The sequence below is a fragment of the Molossus molossus genome, unplaced genomic scaffold (assembly GCF_014108415.1).
Source record: "Molossus molossus isolate mMolMol1 unplaced genomic scaffold, mMolMol1.p scaffold_m16_p_24, whole genome shotgun sequence".
NCBI lineage: Eukaryota > Metazoa > Chordata > Mammalia > Chiroptera > Molossidae > Molossus > Molossus molossus.
In genome coordinates this window covers 4,230,845-4,248,935 of record NW_023425360.1, presented here as the reverse complement: position 1 = coordinate 4,248,935, position 18,091 = coordinate 4,230,845, and the positions used below count along the sequence as shown (strand labels likewise).

The 18,091-nt window shown below is 58.1% G+C and overlaps 1 protein-coding gene and 1 non-coding gene across 4 annotated transcripts; one reads left to right on the top strand and one right to left on the bottom strand.

Annotated features, from left to right (window-relative positions):
• Positions 1–46: 46 nt before the first annotated feature.
• Positions 47–17,354, bottom strand: POLG (DNA polymerase gamma, catalytic subunit). Of its 3 annotated transcripts, none has more exons than XM_036278044.1 (24): positions 17,216–17,354; positions 16,565–16,668; positions 15,740–16,441; positions 12,649–12,844; positions 11,751–11,915; positions 11,507–11,653; positions 11,281–11,360; positions 8,184–8,366; positions 7,929–8,083; positions 7,668–7,794; positions 6,672–6,908; positions 5,645–5,753; positions 5,365–5,451; positions 4,967–5,074; positions 4,369–4,529; positions 3,707–3,760; positions 3,512–3,629; positions 3,053–3,188; positions 2,706–2,952; positions 2,151–2,273; positions 1,870–2,038; positions 1,573–1,781; positions 643–803; positions 47–141 (listed from the first exon to the last, which is right to left on the bottom strand). In XM_036278044.1, the coding sequence occupies exons 3-24, from the start codon at positions 16,366–16,368 to the stop codon at positions 65–67; spliced, it is 3,678 nt and encodes a 1,225-aa protein (XP_036133937.1). In that variant the 5' UTR covers positions 16,369–16,441; positions 16,565–16,668; positions 17,216–17,354; the 3' UTR covers positions 47–64. The 3 variants fall into 3 exon arrangements, with proteins under 3 accessions (XP_036133937.1, XP_036133940.1, XP_036133939.1); XM_036278047.1 differs by having other exon boundaries at positions 16,572–16,668; XM_036278046.1 differs by lacking the exon at positions 16,565–16,668 and having other exon boundaries at positions 15,740–16,527.
• A 255-nt stretch (positions 17,355–17,609) lies between these two features.
• Positions 17,610–17,682, top strand: TRNAR-UCG. The gene has a single exon. It is a non-coding gene; the product is annotated as a tRNA-Arg (tRNA).
• Positions 17,683–18,091: the final 409 nt, after the last annotated feature.

The following is an 18,091-nucleotide window of genomic DNA, read 5'->3' as shown; positions in this document are numbered from 1 at the left end:
GCCTGAGTGCGGGCGCCCGCCGCCCAGAGGAAGCTCCACGGGAGCAAGTAGGGCGCTCGGGGCGCTACGGCCCGGGCTGGCTTCGCCTTTCCAAGGAGCCTTTGGTGAGTTCGAGTATCTGGTAAATATCCAGCGCTTCACCTGCAAGACAGTGCAGACTGGTCACGATGCTGGCTCGGGGACGCACGCGGGAAAGGCGCTCAGCGCGAAGGCCGAAGAGGAGGGCGGGGGTGAGAGGACTTGCCACGCCTCACGTGGAGGCCCGTGTCCCTTTTGTATGAAATGTTTGCCTCCGGCACACCTTATAGAAACGAGGCTTTCTGACTGTTTGGCATTCAGAGCACAATTTCCCCCTAAGAATGCACTTTGACTTTGCACAATAAATCTTTAAACATTTCTGGTGTGGCTGAACAGAAGGTCCGGACGGAAGAAACCAGCTCTCCCTCCCTTGCCTGTGTCCGCTCTCTAGAGGCGCCCCCGTGATCTGACATCACGTCCACGCTGGGCCCAGGGCACGCCACAAACTAACAGCAACCTGTTTGCTGAGAGTGGGTCCCGTCCCCTCCGGGGCCCGAGCTCCCTGTGGTGCAGACGCTCCCTAATGTGCCTTACATCCCACGCGTAACGAAACCCACGGCTCACCCTGGGGAATCCCGTATCTCCTTTCCATCCCAGTGGGGTTGGAAGGGGTTTCACAATCCATGGTCACTTCCTTCCTGAGGCACCGGTCAATGTCGACTGCGCTGAAAAAGGCCACTGACTGGGGCAAGTCGTTCAGGCCCAGCTTGTAGGCAAACAGGCACCTGGAAGAGACCGACCTCCTCTCAGTGACGGCCCTGCCCCAAGCAGTGACCTGCATCCCGCGAGCAGGCACGCGACCTAGGACTCTGAAGGGCCAGCACTGCCCTGCACCCGCAGCACCTCCGGAGAGGCCTGGAGTGCAACGACGGACTCAGCACCTGGCTCACGTCTCTGACGGGAGCCCCCTTGATTACTTGACTATACCAGGACTTTCTGTTGGCTAGCTGAGCAGGGCCCCCAGGACGCAATGAAGAGGGCAGCGGGGACAGTGTCAGGTCCTGTAAACACTCGTTACTTATCCAGCAATCAGGGAAGGTCACGGTTCCCAAACGGTCTGAGCAGCAGATCCACATGGAACTGCAGGGTCATTTAATTCCACCATGAAGTTAACTTTTACTGAGAAATTACAACCCAATATATAAAATGTAAATTACTTTTAAGTCACACTTGAATTTCCTCATTAATAGTTTAGTACTCTGTTAGCAGTCAGAATAACAAACTTCTGACACTCAAGAAAACATTTACAGATTTAAGAAAACCTGCTTTCTATGAATTGAGACCCGCCGTCTGTGAAACAGGCGTGTTTCTCGGGGAGCACAATTTCAGAGCGACTGAACAGCTGCACTGACCTACCTCCTCACCGCCCCGGTCATCCAGTCTCAGAATATGACCCTTTCAGACCAAGAAATCTTTTCCAAAAGTTGAAAGCCAGTCTTGAACCTTCAGTTGTTTTGGGGAGGTGAAGACTCAGACCACACCCAGCCTGCCCACCTGGTCAGCAGGTTGGTGATCTGCAGGGCCAAGGCAGCGCGGTGGCGGTCCTCCTCCCGCACCAGGTAGCGCACCTCGTCGTGGATGCTGATGCAGAAGCGCCCGTCAATGGCAAACTCCTCAAACAGCCACTTCATGGCCACGAGCATGAGGTGTAGGTAGTCCACGGCGGAGCTCTGCACCACCCAGTTCACACGGCTGGTCATAAACTGGGGGGAGGTGGGCACCGGTGAGGGATCCTTGGAAAGGCACCCCTCTCTCCCCGGGACCTCCCCATGCTGGGAGGGTGCAGGATACCTCTCCCCGGGCCACCAGGGGCTCCAGGGCTCGGCTGATGCGGCAGCCCAGCACCGGGGTCCGAGGCTCGTCGGACATGGCGATGCTCTCCAGCTTGTTGAACATCTCCGACTCGGTGCCCCCACTCCACGCACGCTCGGCCACCACATCCCACTTCTTCCTGCGGGACCTGGGCCACGGGGAACAGACACGTTGTCTTCAGTACCTCAGCTAAGGAGCATCCCCGCCCTCCTGGGCCCGGCCCAGACGCTCCCTCCATCCTTAACACACACGGTGCTCACTTTCTTGAAGCCTCCCTCTGGATCCTGCGCAGATCCTGCAGGGAGACGCAGCCGTCCTCCGTCCTCTCCACGGGGACGTGCAGCTGCCTCACCAGCCACTCGCCCTCCTCTGACAGCCGGTACCTGGGGGCAGTGTCGCCGTCACTCCCGTGGGACCGAGCCCTGGGCTAGGAGTGTTCACCCAGCACTGCACTCCATTTCCACAGCCCCCCGGCCTTCCTGTCCCCTAAGGCTCAGAAAGGCTCGTGGGCTTGGGTCACAGCCAGGGAAAGCAGAGCCAGACAGGAACCCACGCTTTGGGTTGCCACGGTAGCCCAATAGAGGACGGCACGAAAGCTGTCACTGTCATCCCCATCCCAGTGCCTTGACGCTGACAGATGTCAGTAACCCTGCGAGGAAACCTGCTCCAGGCCAACTGTTCAGCAAATGACACAATCCAAGGACAAACCATCCTGAGCTCAGGCACGTCTGAGGGGGAGGGGCAGTAAGGGGGGGCAGTCGAAGGTAGTAAAGCAGGCCTGAGGCCCTGGGGGCCGGTGGAGGGCGGGCTCTCACCTGCGCAGGCCCTTGGTGGCGGCATACATCTGCTGGGCCTTCTCGGTTGCCTCCTGGCTGGTGAGCCGGTGGTTGAACTGCATGAGCAGGCGCTCCGCAAAGGGCTGCCCTGCGCCGTAGATGCGGCCGTAGTTGAAGACCTTGGCGTGCTCACGGCTGATGCCCACCGTGGCGGCCGTCTTACTGTGCAGGTCGGTGCCCCTGCTCTTCCGGCCCTGCAGGGTCATCCACCCGAAGGCTGTGCAGCCTGGAGCAGGGAGGAATGGGGCCGGAGGCTCAGGAACTCTGCCCCAGGACCGGCGCCAGGGGTCAGGCTGCCCGCTGTGCCAGCCCTGGCTCGGGCTCACCGTGCATGCCGGCGAAGTGGGCGTCTCCAAGCACAGCTGCGATCCACAGCTCCTGCGAGTCCACGTCCGCTCCCACCAGGACGTAGCCGGGTGGGGCCTGCACCATGGCCTTCAACTCACTGCCTACTCGGTCGGGCTGCAGGGGAAGACACCCCACTGCAGTCAGGACGGCGGTCTAGCAGCAACGGGCCGACAGGTGAGGGGATCCCTCCCCTGTGCCTGTACCCCATTTAACCACAACAGCCGCGGCAATCATGCTGTGTCAACATCTGCCCACAGCAGGTGCCCAGAACACGCACGTTTATTGCGACTGGACGATGGGGAAGCTAGACTGGAACCCGAGTCCTGCCTGACTCAGATCTTGGGGCCTTTTAATGCTCTCTGAAGGCCCTCTGTGGCCCCAGCTTCTAAAGACTTCAGAGAGGAAGGGCAGGGACCAGGGGTGCAGGGGACATGTACCCGGGCGTTGCTGGCAGTGAGCCATGTGGGCTCCACGGCCCGGCGGGTGATGGTGCCAGCGGTCACCACCTGGGGCAGGATGGCCCCATAGCGGCCTTCCTCATCGTAATCGGGGTGCCTGTGGTGGGGGAGAACACGAGCCTCAGCAGCTTGCTTTGATCCTTCCTGTCCCCAAACCCAGTTGGCAGGCCATACCTGGTCACAGCACGGGGCAAAGACGACTTGGGCAACCACACCACCATCTGGGAGCTGTTTGGACAGACAGGCTCAGCACAACCACGGGGCAGAATCCAACCCCTTCCCGCTAGGGCCCTCCCTGCCCAGCTTCGGGGGCTGCTGTGCCTGCCCCCTCCTTGCCCAGCCTCCACCCTCTTCCCACTGACCTGACTCAGGTGGGCCCTGGCGGGACCCTAGAATCTACCAGGCAGAAGCCTGTGCCATCTGGGAACAGCCAGGCCGTCACCAGTGCCTGACCCTCGCACTCTCTTCCCACCACACTGCTGGGGCACCCACCTTGGAACCAGCCTCCAAGGTGAATCCAGCTACCCCTCCCGGCCCCCAACACAGGGCCACCCTGGCGCCCAGCCACAACCCATGGCTCCAGCAGTCACACCAAGGGGTCCTTTGTGATCCGGGAGGGGCCGCTATACACACAGGGCAGCTGAGGCTGCAGAGGGAGAGACGAGGCTGCAGAGGGAGAGACGAGCCTGGGGACTACGAGCAGCTGGCGTGCAGACCACAGCGGGGCTGTCCACTGCAGCACCGGTGAGCCGGGCACTGGGGCAGCGGGGGGAGTCCCAGTGCGGCAGAAACCTGGCCAGGGGCACAGACGTGTCTGCCCTCCCGTGGTGGCCCACCTGATCCTCTTATGGGCATTCCTCCAGAAAGAGATCATTTTGTTGATTTCCAAGGCACGGGGCCCACTGGCGCCTCCCGGGCCTGCCTGCAGGGTGCCGTCCTCCATCTTGGGCAGAAAGTCCTTGGCAAAGGGGCTGCCCACGTTGCAGCTGTTACCGTCCTGCAGGGCAACGGAAGGAAGCAGGGCTGGGCAGGTGGCAGACCCCTGGCCGGGGAACTGACGTCCTGTGCACTTGGGCTCTGCCCAGCAGCCCAGAACCTGGCGCAGACCACCTGGGCGGATCCCACCCTGACGGCCACACACAGGCAGGCGCTGGGACAGACAGACCCGCGGCCCTGGCTCCCTCACGGTCACAGCCGCCGTCAACAGAACCCACCACGCAGTCTGCAGACTCAGTGACCCTGACATGCCCTGTCGTTCAGTTCCCACCTCCTTCTCACAAGGAGAACAGGCTCAGACAGACGGTGCTATCTGTCTCGAGACCCTGCCCTGCCCTCCCCCTGCCACCGTCATCCCTGCCAAGGGGCAGTCCCCTGGTTGTCACTGCAGGCCTGCTGAGCCAGAGGACACACGGATGGCGAGCCCCAGACACACACCTTGTGAGGCAGCTTGAAGAACCAGCAGCCAGGGATGTCCACGTCGTGGTAAGGTCCGTTGCCATGGTGATAGGCTGGCTGGCTGGCTTTGGGGCCACCAGCGCCAGTCTGTGGGCCGTACACCCAGGTCAGGCCCTGCTCCAGCGCCTGCGTTCAGCGCGGGCCATGGGGTGGGGGTAGGAAAGGGGCCCGAACGCTGAGCAGGCACGCTGGGGAATGACAGGACAGCCACCAGGTCTCAGGCTTCCGCCGTGGCCTTCCAGCAAGTGTGGGGCCACCAAAGGCAGGCAGCATCTCCCAACCTCCCAGGACCTGGGGGACTGGTGAACGGCTACTGCGGCGTAAGGAGGACCTGGCCGCTCAGACCCACCCCAACCCTGAGCACGCGCCCTGCTCACCAGAGTTGGGGGTTGACCCGGAACTGCCGCTTCCAAGTTCTCCACCTTGGCCTCATCCTCCACCTCTAAGCAGCCCAGTTCTTCCACCTGATGGGCCCAGGTACCAAGGGAGTGAAGCAGGAGGCTGGGTCAGCCGGAATCCACCAGCCCCTCCCTGCGACACGCAGACAGCCCAGGCCGGCCTGGGGTGAGAAGTGGGCACACCCCGTGCCCCCAACCCCGCTTCCTGGGAAGGGAGCAGCAGCCCCGGCCCAGCGCTCAGGCTGCCGCCCGCCCTCACCGTCTGCCACTCAGCGAGCAGGAACTCCTCGGCCAGGCGCGCCTCCTGCGGCTCCAGCTGCTGCTTCCCCTGCTCCACGCGCTGCTTCCTGTACAGGAGCTCGATGGCTCTGCGCAGAGAGCAGCCCTGGTTGTGGGCGCTGCTCCAGGCCGCGCAGGGGCAGGCCCTCCCGCTCCTCCCCTTGTTTAGTCCTCAGAATTGGCTGAGGCCGAAGTGGGCAGCGCTATCCCTGGGTGTTTTATTTTTGGTACGTGCCCCTAGCGGAACCGAACCCAGGACTCTCTGGTCCGCAGGCCGACGCTCCCACCGCTGAGCCAAACCGGCCAGGGCTGTCCCTGGTTTTTAAAGCACACTAGCGGCAGGCTGGGGTTCAAGGCCTGGACGGACACAAACCTAAGGTCCTCTGTGCCTCAGAGCTGCCACCTCCCCCAGAGAGCTCTGGGAGCAGGGTGGTGGGGAGTCAGGCCCAGCCCGGCCCGGGCCCTCGTCTGAAGGCCCACACGAGGCTCAGGCTGCCTGCAGAGCCGGGCTCTCGAGTCGGGGCCACGTCGAGTGCTGTGGCTTCTCCCTGGCGCCTGCCTGTCGGAAGCTCAAGGTCTGATCTCAGATCCACTGGAGCCCTGGCCTTTGCTTCATCAGCGCTGCAGCGGGGACAGGCTCCCTGCCTCGGGAGCTGCTTGGGATGGAGCGAGGAGGCCTGGCCCAGGGTCACTGCCCCAGACGTAATTGGTGCTCGCTCAGTAAGCTACACCCGGGGCGAGCCAGCCACCTCCCCTGCCACCCCCACAGCCCTCTGCACACACCTGTGAGGGCGGCTGTGCCATGGCCAAGAGCAGGACTCCGCCCCCCACTCCAGTCCTCAACCCACACACAGGGCTCTGAAGCCCGACGGGGAGGGGCCACGGGAGAAAGTACTGGAACCCAGACTCTCGCGCCAGGGCTCCTCCCACTAGCCTGAGCTGGGCTTGGTTTCTCCAGCAAGGAGAAGGGTCCGTGGACGCCTGGTCCTTCCTCCCCTGAGCCTCACCTGTAAGGACAGGCCGCCCCAGTCGAGGCTCGGGCGGTGCCCGTTGGCACCTGGGCCAGGTTGTCCTGCCGCCCGGGCACCAGGTACCCCCAGCCGTGCCGCTCTGAGAAGTGCAGAGGGAAGCCGTCCCAGGTCAGCGCCATGAGTTTCGGTGTGACCCGCATCTGCAGGCTCAGGAGGCTGGGGCCCGGGGCCCACGCGGGGTCATCTAGCCGAGGACAGAGTTTCCGGTACCAGCTGTGCCGCCGGAAGAGAAGTTGTCACAGTGGTGGCTGCGAGGGGAGGCTCTGCCCATGGCACGCTCCACCCACCCTCGAAGGCCCGTGACCTCAGCCTACAGTCACCATTCTCTCCCTCGGGGGTGTGGCCCGGACCCCATGGCGTCCCACGGAATAATTCAAAGATCTCGAAAGAAAAGACCCCTGGTCAGCCCCACTGGGCCCAGGGCGGGATTGCCCCCAGCTCCAGTTCCTGCAGGATAAGTGGCCAGAGGACCGGCTGTGACACACCCCCGTCTCCGAGCTCCGTCTCCCTGCCATTCCCCAGGGCAGACCTGAGGGCGAGGCACCCAGGGCTCATTCAAAGAGGCCTCACTCTCAGGGTTGTGCAGATGTGCAGCTGGCACCCTGCTGTTGCCCTGGCTGCCCCTATTTTCCCAACTCTGCCACTCCGTGAGGCTCAAGTGAAGGGTCACCTCCTTACGGAAGCCTTCCCTGATTTCCCCAGGCAGAGCTGGGCACTGCCTCAACACGATTGCTGTGTGTGACCCTGAATGAGACACCAGCTGCGCGGGCGGGCCTGCATGCCTGGCTCCTCCGGGGTGAAGGGCTCCTGGACAGAAGGAGCTGCGGCCCCCAGGGCTGCCGTGGGCCGGGAGTCAGAGGGAACTAGCCGGGAGCAGGGATGGAAGTCAGCAGGAACGAATGGCCGCACACCGCCCGTGCTGGGGTCCAGGACGGGGCCTCCTGAGATGGAGGTGAGGGGGACAGGGCTCACCCAGGGTGCCCAGGAAGGTGCTGGGGCCGCTTGGGCAGGAGCTCTGTGGTCCCCTTCAGCTGCTCCAAGCAGGCGCGGGCTGTGACCACCTGTTGAAACTCCTCCTCCTCACTGGGGGGGCCAGGGTCTGCACAGGGTGGGGAGGCCGATCAGAACCAGGGGAGGGTCTCAGAGAGACCTGCCCCGCCTACTGATCTCGAAGGCTGGAGCAACACTCTCCCGGGGCCCATCCCTGCCCCGCCTCCCACCCATGCTCCCCACCTTCCTGATCCTCGGGATCTCCAGGGGCCCCAGCACCCTCGACGGGCAAGCTGCTGGCAGCGGCTGGCTCCTTCTTCTTCACCTTCTTTGCTTTCTTCTGTTTAAACTCTTGCAGGTCCCACTCCAGGTCCCAGAGCCAGGGGTCTTCTTTGTACCTGCACAGCCAGTCCACCAGGGCAGGGCTAAGGCCAAGCCAAAAGCCAGACCCACCTGCCTGTCCCCTGCCTCAACCCTGCCCGCCCGAGGCCTGGCTACCTCTCCCCGGAGAGCAGCTGGCAGGCGTCGTTGGCCAGGTCCATCAGCGACTTCTTCATCTCCCTCTGGAGCTCCTCGTAGGTGCTCTGTGCCTCCGCCAGGTAGCGCTCCCAGTTCTGGTTGACGGGCAGGTAGGAGACACCCATCTCCAGCATGCCGGCCAGAGTCACCGGGTGGGGACACCTGGAGGCAAACACCAGGGCTGCCATAAATGACAGCCTGGCAGGCCCCAACCCACCCACCCACGCAGCATCGTTCTACAGTCAAACACGGGGGTTTAACCCCAGCTTTACCACTCCCCTGCCATGAGCCCCTGGAAAAGTCACTTTACCTCTCTGAGCCTCAGATTCTTCATCTTTAAAATGGAAATACAGCCACGTGCTGCTTAACAACTGGGGTAGATTCTGAGAATGGCATCGTTAGGTGACTGTCACTGTGTGAACACCACAGGGGACACTTACACAAGCCTAAATGGTCCAGCCCACCACACACCTGAGCTCTATGCTACAGCCTACTGCCCCTGAGTACAGACCTATACAGCACGTTACTGTACTGAATACTGTAGGCAACTGTAACACACTGGCAAAGCATTTCCTAGACATAGGAAAGACACAGTGAGAACACAGAATAGAAGATAGTGTGTGTTTACACAGATGACATGACACTGTATAACGAGAACCCTAAAGATTCAACCAAAAAACTATTAGAACTGATCAGTGAATTCAGTAAAGTAGCAGTATACAAAAATATGCAGAAATCAGTTATACTTTTATACACCAATAGCAAACTATAAGAGAAATTAAGAAAACAATCCCATTTACAATCGCATTAAAAACAAAACAAAACCTAGGAATAAAGGAGGTAAAAGACCTGTACCCAGAAAATTATAAGACACCGAAGAAATTGAAGAAAATACAAATAAATAGAAGCATACACCATGGTCATGGACAGAAAGAATCAACATCGTTGAAATGTCCATACTACCCAAAGCAAGGCAGAGATTCAACACAATCCCACAATGGCATTTTTCACAGAACTAGAACAAATAATTCTAAAATTTATATGGAACCACAGAAGACCCAGAATAGCAAAATCTTAAGAAAGAAGAACAAAGAACTTCATGATATCAAACTATACTACAAGGCCAGAGTAATCAGAACAGCATTTTACTGGCATGAAAACAGACACACATCAGTGGAGGAGTAGAACAGAGAGTCCAGAAATCAATCCACGCCTTTGTAATCAATTAATATTTGACAAAGGAGGCAAGAACATACAATGGGGTACAGACAGTCTATTCAATAAATGGTATTGGGAAAACTGGACAGATACATGTGACGTATCCACACTTTCTTACACCGTATACATGAATAGACTCAAAATGGATTAAAGATTTAAATGTAAGACATGAAACCATAAAACGCCAAAAGAAAATATAGGCAATATGACACTGCTCTTAGTACTGTTTTTCTGGATGTGCCTTCTTGGGCAAGGGAAACAAAAGAAAAGAAGAAAAAATTGGGACTTCCTCAAACTAAAATGTGTTTGCACAGAAAAGGAAATCATCCGCATAATGAAAAGACAACCCACTGAATGGGAGAACGTATTCATCAATGATACATCTGATAAGGGGTTAATATCCAAAGTATATAAAGAACTCAGACAACCTAACACCAAAAAATAGTCCAACTAACAGGTAGAAGGCATGAATAGACACTTCTCCAAAGAGGACACACAGATGGCCAATGGGCCTATGAAAAGATGCTCAACATCACTAATCTTCAGAGAGATGCTAATTAAAACCACCATGAGCTATCACCTCACACCTGTGAGGATGGCTATCAATAAATCAACAAACAACAAGTGTTATCAAGGATGCAGAGAAAAGGGAACCCTTGTGCACTGTTGGTGGGATTGTAAATTGGTGCAGCCACTATGGAAAACGGTACGGAGTTCCCTCAAAAAGTTAAAAACAGAACTATTTTATGATCCAGCAATTCCACTTCTGGGTATTTATCCGAAGAAACCCAAACCCTATTTTGAAAACATATATGCACCTCTATGTTCACTGCAGCATTATTTACAATAGCCAAGCTATGGAAGCAACCCCCGTGCCATCAATAGACAAATGGACAAAGAAGAAGTGGTGCATATACAGAGTGGAATATTACTCAGCCATGAAAAAGAATGAAACCTTGCCATCTGCAACAACATGGATGGACCTAGAGGTGTTATGCTCAGTGAAACAAGTCAGATGGAGAAACATAAATACCATATGATTTCACTTATATGTGGAACCTAAAATAAATGAACAGGTGCCCAGTGGGCGGACAGCATACTGAGTCTCCTCTTCTATTTAAAAACCACCCAGAGCTAGCAGTAATTTCAACATCCATCAGGGTTTTCCTTCAACAATGCAAACAAACTCCTTGTTTATAACCCATTATAATCGTACGGGCCCACTATCCTATATGCAGTCCATCATCATACAGCACATGCCTGTAATCCCAACCCATCCTCAGGGGTACTGTGGGAATTAAAGATCACAAAATGAAAATGGGTACCATTTGCTGAGCAGTTACTAAGTGCCAGGCACCGTGCTCATAACTCCATACACAAAAAAGATCATATGTGAACCTCACAACGGGGTAGTCAAGTATATCTCGTGTTTCACAGATGAGAACATTGAGGCTCAGAGAAACCAAGGAACCTGCCCAAAGTCAAATGAGCTGGACACCACAGTCAGGATTTGGACCAGGTCTGGCTGACGCTTACGACTCTCACCACATCCTGACTGACTCCCTAGCAAACGTAACCAGGATGGACGGGAAGCCCTGAGCGCTGGACCTGGGTCACGCGCGGGTGCTTGTAAACCGAGACCACACACAGGACGCTCCCGCACAGCCCTCGGCCCTCCCTCCAGGACCTCTGCAGAAACCCAGGGCCTGGGTGGCCACCACTGGACAGAATGGCTCCAGTCTTTCAGCCCAGAAAGGATAAGGCCCTCAGCCTGAGAACGGCCCAGCACCACCTGGTGACAGTGGCCTATGTCCTGGGGATGCACTGACCCCAGGTTCCCACAGGGGCCCCACCTCACCTCTCCAAGAAGAGTGGCAGCTGCTGCTGGAAGACCTCATAGGTGGCCCACACGTCCTGGGCACAGTACTGCATCAGGTCCTGGCACAGGCGACAGGAAGGCGCTGGGTGGGCAGCCGTCCCACTACCACCGCCGGTCTCAGGGTCAGGTCTGGCAGCGATGCTTCCCGGGTTCAGCTGGGGGCCTGCCACAGCCCATCTCCCCAGAGCCACCTCCAGCACCATACCTGGAAGTTCTCACGGACGTCCTTCATGCTACCCTTGACAAACAGTTCTCGAGGCTCCTTCTCCAAGGGAGGCCCCCCGACGTAGAGGCTGTGCACGTCCGCTAGGTTATTGACACTGCTGATGTCCAGCCAGTCCCACGATGAGATCTGAGGGGCCAGAGCAAGGGACATGGCAGATCAGCTCGGCCTCAGGTCAGACGGGCGGGCTGGGGAAGGGGTCCCAAGCCCCCCAGTGTGCCCTCACCGCTGGGCCGTTGGCTTTGCTCGCGGACTTCTGGCGTCGCTGTGTGACGTGCTGGGCCTTGTGCTTGCCCTGCTTGGCTGCCATCCACAGGCTGCGCTGGAAGCTGCTGAGCCCCGAGATGGCCATGTGCATGCTCATCGTGTCCAGGAAGCGCATGCGGGAGCCCTGCGGACAGGCTGCAGCTGAGAAGCCAGCCCTGCCTCGGCTCCTTACACAGCTCCCTTCCCATCATACAGCTTCTGACAAAGACACAGAATTCCTCCGGGCTTGCTCACCCGTGTCCTTTGACCTGGGAGGGGCCTGCGCTCCCAAATTCTAGCCACCCTTCAAGAGGCAGACCTGGCTCAATCCCAACACACAAGTCCTTCCAGCCTCCAGCAAAGCTCTCAGGGGCACCTTGGGTACAGAGTGGCCCAAACAAGGTCTTCTGCGCCATAGGGCTCGACCCCAGCCCCACCCACAAGCTCTATGGCCCTGGGCAAGTCGACAAGGCTGAGCCTCAGCGCCCTCAGCTACCGGCGAAGGGGCTCTCCCTGCACTGTCAGGAGAACACAGTGACAAAGCGCTTTTCATAGAGCTAAGAATGGCCACAACTGTACACCAGGTTTGGCTGCCAGTGTCTGACCCTCTGAACAATCCTATGAATGAGACAGCTGCTGTTATCTCCCTCCTTTTACGAATAAGGAAACTGAGGCTCAGGGACGTCGAGGCGCTCGCTCTGCTCATCTATGGCTGAGGCGGGATGTGAGCCCAGGCTTTGTGGCCCAGAGCCTGCAAAGACCCATACTAAGCTCTACCACGCCACACAGGGAAGGGCATCTGTCCTGACAACTCAGGTTCTGGACCAGGCTGACCTATGCGAGACCAGGGCTCCCAGCCCATCATGCCAGCACCTTACCTGGATCAGGTACTGCTCCCTGATGTGGGCTCGGTCAAAGGAAACATTGTGCCCCACCACTAACTGCTCCTGCCAGTCTCGGGGGGTGGGGCCGCTGGCACTGGCAGGGACCTCCAGGGGAATGAGGTCAGCCGGCGACAGCTGGCTGGTCCAAGAGTAACGCTCTTCCACCAGCCGCCGGCTGCACCAGGAATACCTGCGGAGCAGAGAGGCAGCACGGAGGCATGAACTTCCGCTCCGCAGCACCCACGCCGACCTGCCACCACGGGCCAGGCTGCTCTGGGGGCACCAGCGAGACCAGTGGGTGCCCCTAACCCTCACAGAGTGAGCTCGCGGGGGGTGGGGGGCAGTGTATGTGCTGGGGGTGGTCACAAAAGCGCCGTCACTTGCACAGGGAAAGTTGGTGTGAGCGCCCCGGCACAGGAGTCCGCTCTCGGCCTGAGCTTCGGCCCCAGTGTTCACCTGGCCTGGCCTTGGCTCTCAGGTGCTCTGCAAACGTGCCCCACCCCTCACGTCTATAAACACAAAACAGCTAGTGATCCAAGTGCCAGTACATGACAGAAACTGTTAGGATAGAATCCAAAGTGGAGACTGGTGGTGTTTTTGTTTGTTTGTTTTTTATCCTCACTCGAGGACATTTTTTCACTTTTTGTTCAGACAGAGCAGAAGGGAGAGAGAGGAAAAGAGAGAGAGAGAGAGAAAAACATCGACGTGAAAGGGACACATCGAGTGGCTGCCACCCATACGACCCAACCAGGGCTGGGGACAAACTGCAACCAAGGTACGTGCCCTTAGGGGGAGCCGAACCCAGGTCTCTCTGGACCGCAGGCTGACGCTCTAACCGCTGAGCCAAACCAGCCAGGGCTGGTTTTTTTTAATTGAAAGTTGCAAAAAAAACACAAAACGGTAAATGGCCTGACAGGGATTCGGAAAAGGCTGGAGTCTGCTCAGGAGCCACAGGCTGAGCCTGGGGACCTGGCCACTGAGGAAAAGCCTGCTGTGCACACAGATTATGCCAAAGGGTCAAGGCCGGTCAGCACCAGAGAGTGACGAGGCCACATGTGTGGCCGCCACAGCTGCAGAGGAGCTTCCTGTAACCCTTATGGAGAGGAGGAGGCGCTACTTGCCAACAGTTTCAACAAACATGGGGGGCGGAGGTCAGCAAAAGGAGGTTCCTCGTTTTAAAACTGGTAAACCTCGCTCCCACTCCACGGGGTGGGAACATGCTCAGGGACTCAATCTGAAACCTCTCCCCTTCCAACTGAGCCTGTGAAAGCCCCTCAAAAACAACAGGAAAAGGCTGAAGAATGTCCAGTGTTTGAGGCCCCAGTGATGACAGAAACTCCAGTTGTGATAAAAAGTAGTACTGGTGACAAGGACCAGGTCAGCGGCTGAGCACGAGAGCCATCTGAGTAGAAACTTATTTGTGATCAAAGAAAGAAAGGAAGAGCCCTGACCGGTTTGGTTCAGCGGTTAGAGCGAAGGGTCAAGGGTTTGATTCCTGGTCAAGGGCACATACCTGGGTTGCAGGTTCGATCCCCGGACCCAGTCAGGGTCCTGTGGGAGGCAGCCAATTGATATGTCTCTCTCACATTGATGCTTCTTTCTCTCCCTCCCTCCCTCCCTTCCAAACTCTATCTAAAAATCAATGGAAAAATATCCTCAGGTGAGGATTTAAAAAAAAACACCAAACCACAGACACTTTTGATAAATTTAAGATGAGTCAGAATGAATGCCATTCATACTACACTTACCCTGTGAGTCTTAGATAAGTCTGACAGCCTATACAACGTCCCTCTTGTCTGAAGACCAAAGCCCTTACCAGCAGCCTTCGGGGAAACTGCCCTAAAGGCTGTCCGAGCCTCTCCCTCTCACTCCCCACCCCCACCCCAGTCAGACTCCCAGGAGGAAGGTCCCAGTGTAAGCCTGAGGCCTCTGCACCTGGGCAAACAGCAATGCCCCAGGACCTCCGGCTAGAATGGAATGAGAATAAGAGGAGGATAGGCAGAACAGGAAGAAAGTTAGGAGAGGAAGGAGGAGGAAGTGAAAAGGGGACTTCACTTAAATTGTCCATAAATGGCCAAGAGACGAAAAGGTAAGCCTTTCTTGTCAATGGTTTCCTAATTTTCTTTCAGCCAACACAGCCTGCTTTACCTGCTCAAACGATGGATGGTATTCCCCTATGTGACCACCGACTTACATGGTAAGCATTGAGATTTTCATCTTAACTGGAACTGAATCAATGCGGAATCATCTAGCTTTGCTCTTTCGGCCATTAATGCCTACCTTATCTATTTGGCCATGTTTTCACCATTTTCAACTGCATATTTTACATTTCTCAGCTTTCTTTACAAAGATGTAGTTCCCAACAGGGAATAGAGAAACTGCCAACTTTTTTGCTGGCCTGAAAACGTTAAGGTTGTAAATAGTATTTTAATCCTGGAATGAAGAATGAAAAAGGGGAGAAACAGTACTGCCATCACTGTTTGAGAAATTTGGGTAGCACTTAGAAAGTTACTTGAAAAGGAAATTGGATCTACCTTTTGGGGAGCAAAATGCCTGCTTGGGGGCCTGAGGGAAGAAAGCAGCTGTTTCTCAAGCCGGGTGCTGCTACCTCTAGGGGGCATTTGGAAATGCTGGGGGGAAGGTCGGGCATTTAAGGGAGCAGCAGGGATGCTAAATGTCTTACCCTGCCTAGGATAGTCCCCCAAAAGGGAGATTCCTCCTGCCTCAAATATCTTATAGCATCCCCAAATAGAAACACTGTTCAAATGTCTTAGACTAACTTCTCAGAAAGTTATCAGGAACGGGTAAAGGTACCAAATTAGGGTGGTACCAAATTAGGGTGATCTCAGTCCGTCTCCTGTACAACAGTCTGCTGTGATTCTCCACTAACCCGTCACCCAGCACCTAACATCTGCCGGGTGTTTGTTTACAGCTCGTATCTTCTATCCACGGAAGCTGGGGTCAAGCCTATTTTAGCTCACCACCCGCTGGCACATAGTGGGAAGGCAGTAAATGTTCACTGAACCGAAGTAGTAAGCTGGGCCCCCAGGTGTGATAAAGTCCCCCGACCCCAGCCCGCACTTACCAAGCCGAGGGGGATATGGCCACCGCCAGCGTGGGGCAAGTTCCCTCTGCCAAGCAGACCTCCACGTCGAACACCAGGGCCGGCTCCTCGGGGATGGCCACGGGTTCGGCCTCCCCCGCGGGGCCGTACCGGGTCCAGCCCTCCGCCCAGGCCCAGCTCGGGGGCCTGGGGGGCAGCTGGGCCTGCAATAGCGAGTTGGCCGCCTCCAGGTAGGGCAGGCTCTGCTTCTGGGCCAGGAGGCGGAAGTGCTGGTCCAGGCTGCCCCCGTAGAGGGGCGGCAGGCGCAGCTCCACGTCGGGCAAGGGCGCGGCTGGCTGCCCCCAGAGCCCGTGCTTCTGCAGGTGCTCGACGCTGCGGCGCACCGCGGCCTCGCCGGGTGTCTCCCCGCCGGACCCGAAGATTTGCTCGTGAAGCCCTCTCGAGAGCATCTGGATGTGCAATGGGTTGTGCCGCAGCTGCCCGCCCTCCGAGGAAGGCACTTGCGGCGGCGGCGGCGGCTGCCCGGCGCTGGGGACGGGGTCGGAGGCGGAGCTGGAGACCCAGCGCCCCGGAGCTGGAGCTGGAGCTGGAACCGGCCCTGGCCCGACGACGCAGGAGCCGACCACTTTCTTCCAGAGCAGGCGGCTCATGGTGGGTGCAGGGAGCCCCCCGCTGGGATTCAGGACATCTGGCTTTGGGCTCCAGCTTGGCTGCTTTTACCGGCTGAAAGACGTGCAGAGAGACACGTCTCGTCTCTGGTTTCCTGTCAGTGAAATGGGCCTGACCATGCCTGCCTTCCACCCACAATCCTAAAGGAGATAGACGATATGAAGTATTATTACATACGTGTCACCTGTTATATTAGAAGCCATCATTCCTTGAGCACTTATTGCGTCCCACGCAACGTGCCGGGCGCTTCTCGGCACATTGCCCGTTAAGCCTCACACAACCTGGGGAAATAGCAACACCCCCTCCTGAGTAAACTGAGGTTCCCGTAGGTGCAGCGGTGAACTTGGGGACGGGGACGGCACACGTGCTGGTTAAAAGCCCAGGTTCTGAAGGGGGACACGGGTCTGAATCCCGGTCCTGGCTCTTAGGAGCTGCGGTGACCTTGGGCAAGCCCCTTAGGCCCCGATGTCCTACTCTGTAAAGTGGGGTTACGAAGTCGGTCACACAGGGCTGCTGGGTGGGTGACGAGGGAGAAGATGTCGCGCGGCCCGGCCCTCGGCAAATGGTGGCTGCCATGGTCGCGACCGCCACGGCCCGAGGGCCCAGCGCCAAGAGGTGACAGCACCCGGGTTCGAACCGGCCAGGCGAGCCGCCATCCCCGGGGGCCCCCACCCACGCCCGGCCGCTCGCTGGTGCCCGGCGGCGGCGCCGCGCTGCGCCCCGGGACGCGCCTCCGCCCAGCTCCGGGCCTCGCTCCCAGACCGGGGAGGGAGGGGCCGCGCCGCCGCTCCACGACCCGGCCTCCCCGGGGCCGAACCCGCCGGAAACCTCGGTCCGCCTAGTGCCTCCGGGTCTGCGGCTCCCGACCCCAGGCCAGCGACGCGGCTTCTCCCTCCGCGCGGCCTACGCAGCCTCGGGGTGGCGTGTGGCCTCCACCCGAGCAGTCCGCCTCGCTGGCAGCCGCAACTTCCCGTCTGCGCCGCGCTGGGTCCCGCGGCTTACCCGAGAGGCAGGCGGGGAAGAGTCCCCGCGCGACCAATAAGAGGGCCGCAAGTGGTCCGGTCCGCCCGCGGGGGAAGAAGGGGACTTCCGGGTGGGCCCTCCCTGTGAAACTCCGGGAAGCAGGGTCCAGCCTCCCCTGCTCGAGAAGCAGGTGGATTGGTCCCAGGCAAGCATGGTAATGTGACTCTTTAGCTTATTCAAAGAGCTCCAGCTATCGAGCGGCCGCGTGGCCTAATGGATAAGGCGTCTGACTTCGGATCAGAAGATTGCAGGTTCGAGTCCTGCCGCGGTCGCAAGGGGTTCCGGTCATACTTTTTCGGTTCCTTCCACCCCAGGAATTAAGTATTCAGGCAGCTCGGGATGTGTGCCAATCACCCCCCACGCTGAAGCCTGGGAACGCCCGGGTCTGCGGAAGCAACGGCTCCCGCACACCACGCGTAGCTTGTCCCCTGTGCAATTGCTCGCCTACGTGTCCCAGGCACACGCCGTGGTGGGGTTGCGCGAGCCCGGCGTACCCCCAGCGCGGCGGGAGGAGCGTGGAGAGGAAGCACATCCTCTGTGGAAATCCCGATTTAAATTCAACTGATACACGGCGGAAGGGGATCCCTCCTCCCTCGGGAGCCCGGTGCGGCCTCTCCTCCTCCTGGGCAATTCTGATGGGTAAAAACGCTCCCTTTTGTTAAACCCGAATCTGCCCCCCGG

Excerpts from the sequence above, each read along its gene's own strand:
- POLG (XM_036278044.1), bottom strand. The coding sequence starts at position 16,368 with ATGAGCCGCCTGCTCTGGAAGAAAGTGGTCGGCTCCTGCGTCGTCGGG. Across the intron at positions 5,452-5,644 it reads TGCTCGCTGAGTGGCAGACG|GTGGAAGAACTGGGCTGCTT; the intron begins GTGAGGGCGGGC and ends TGGGCCCATCAG. Across the intron at positions 142-642 it reads GAGATACGGGATTCCCCAGG|GTGAAGCGCTGGATATTTAC; the intron begins GTGAGCCGTGGG and ends ACTGTCTTGCAG.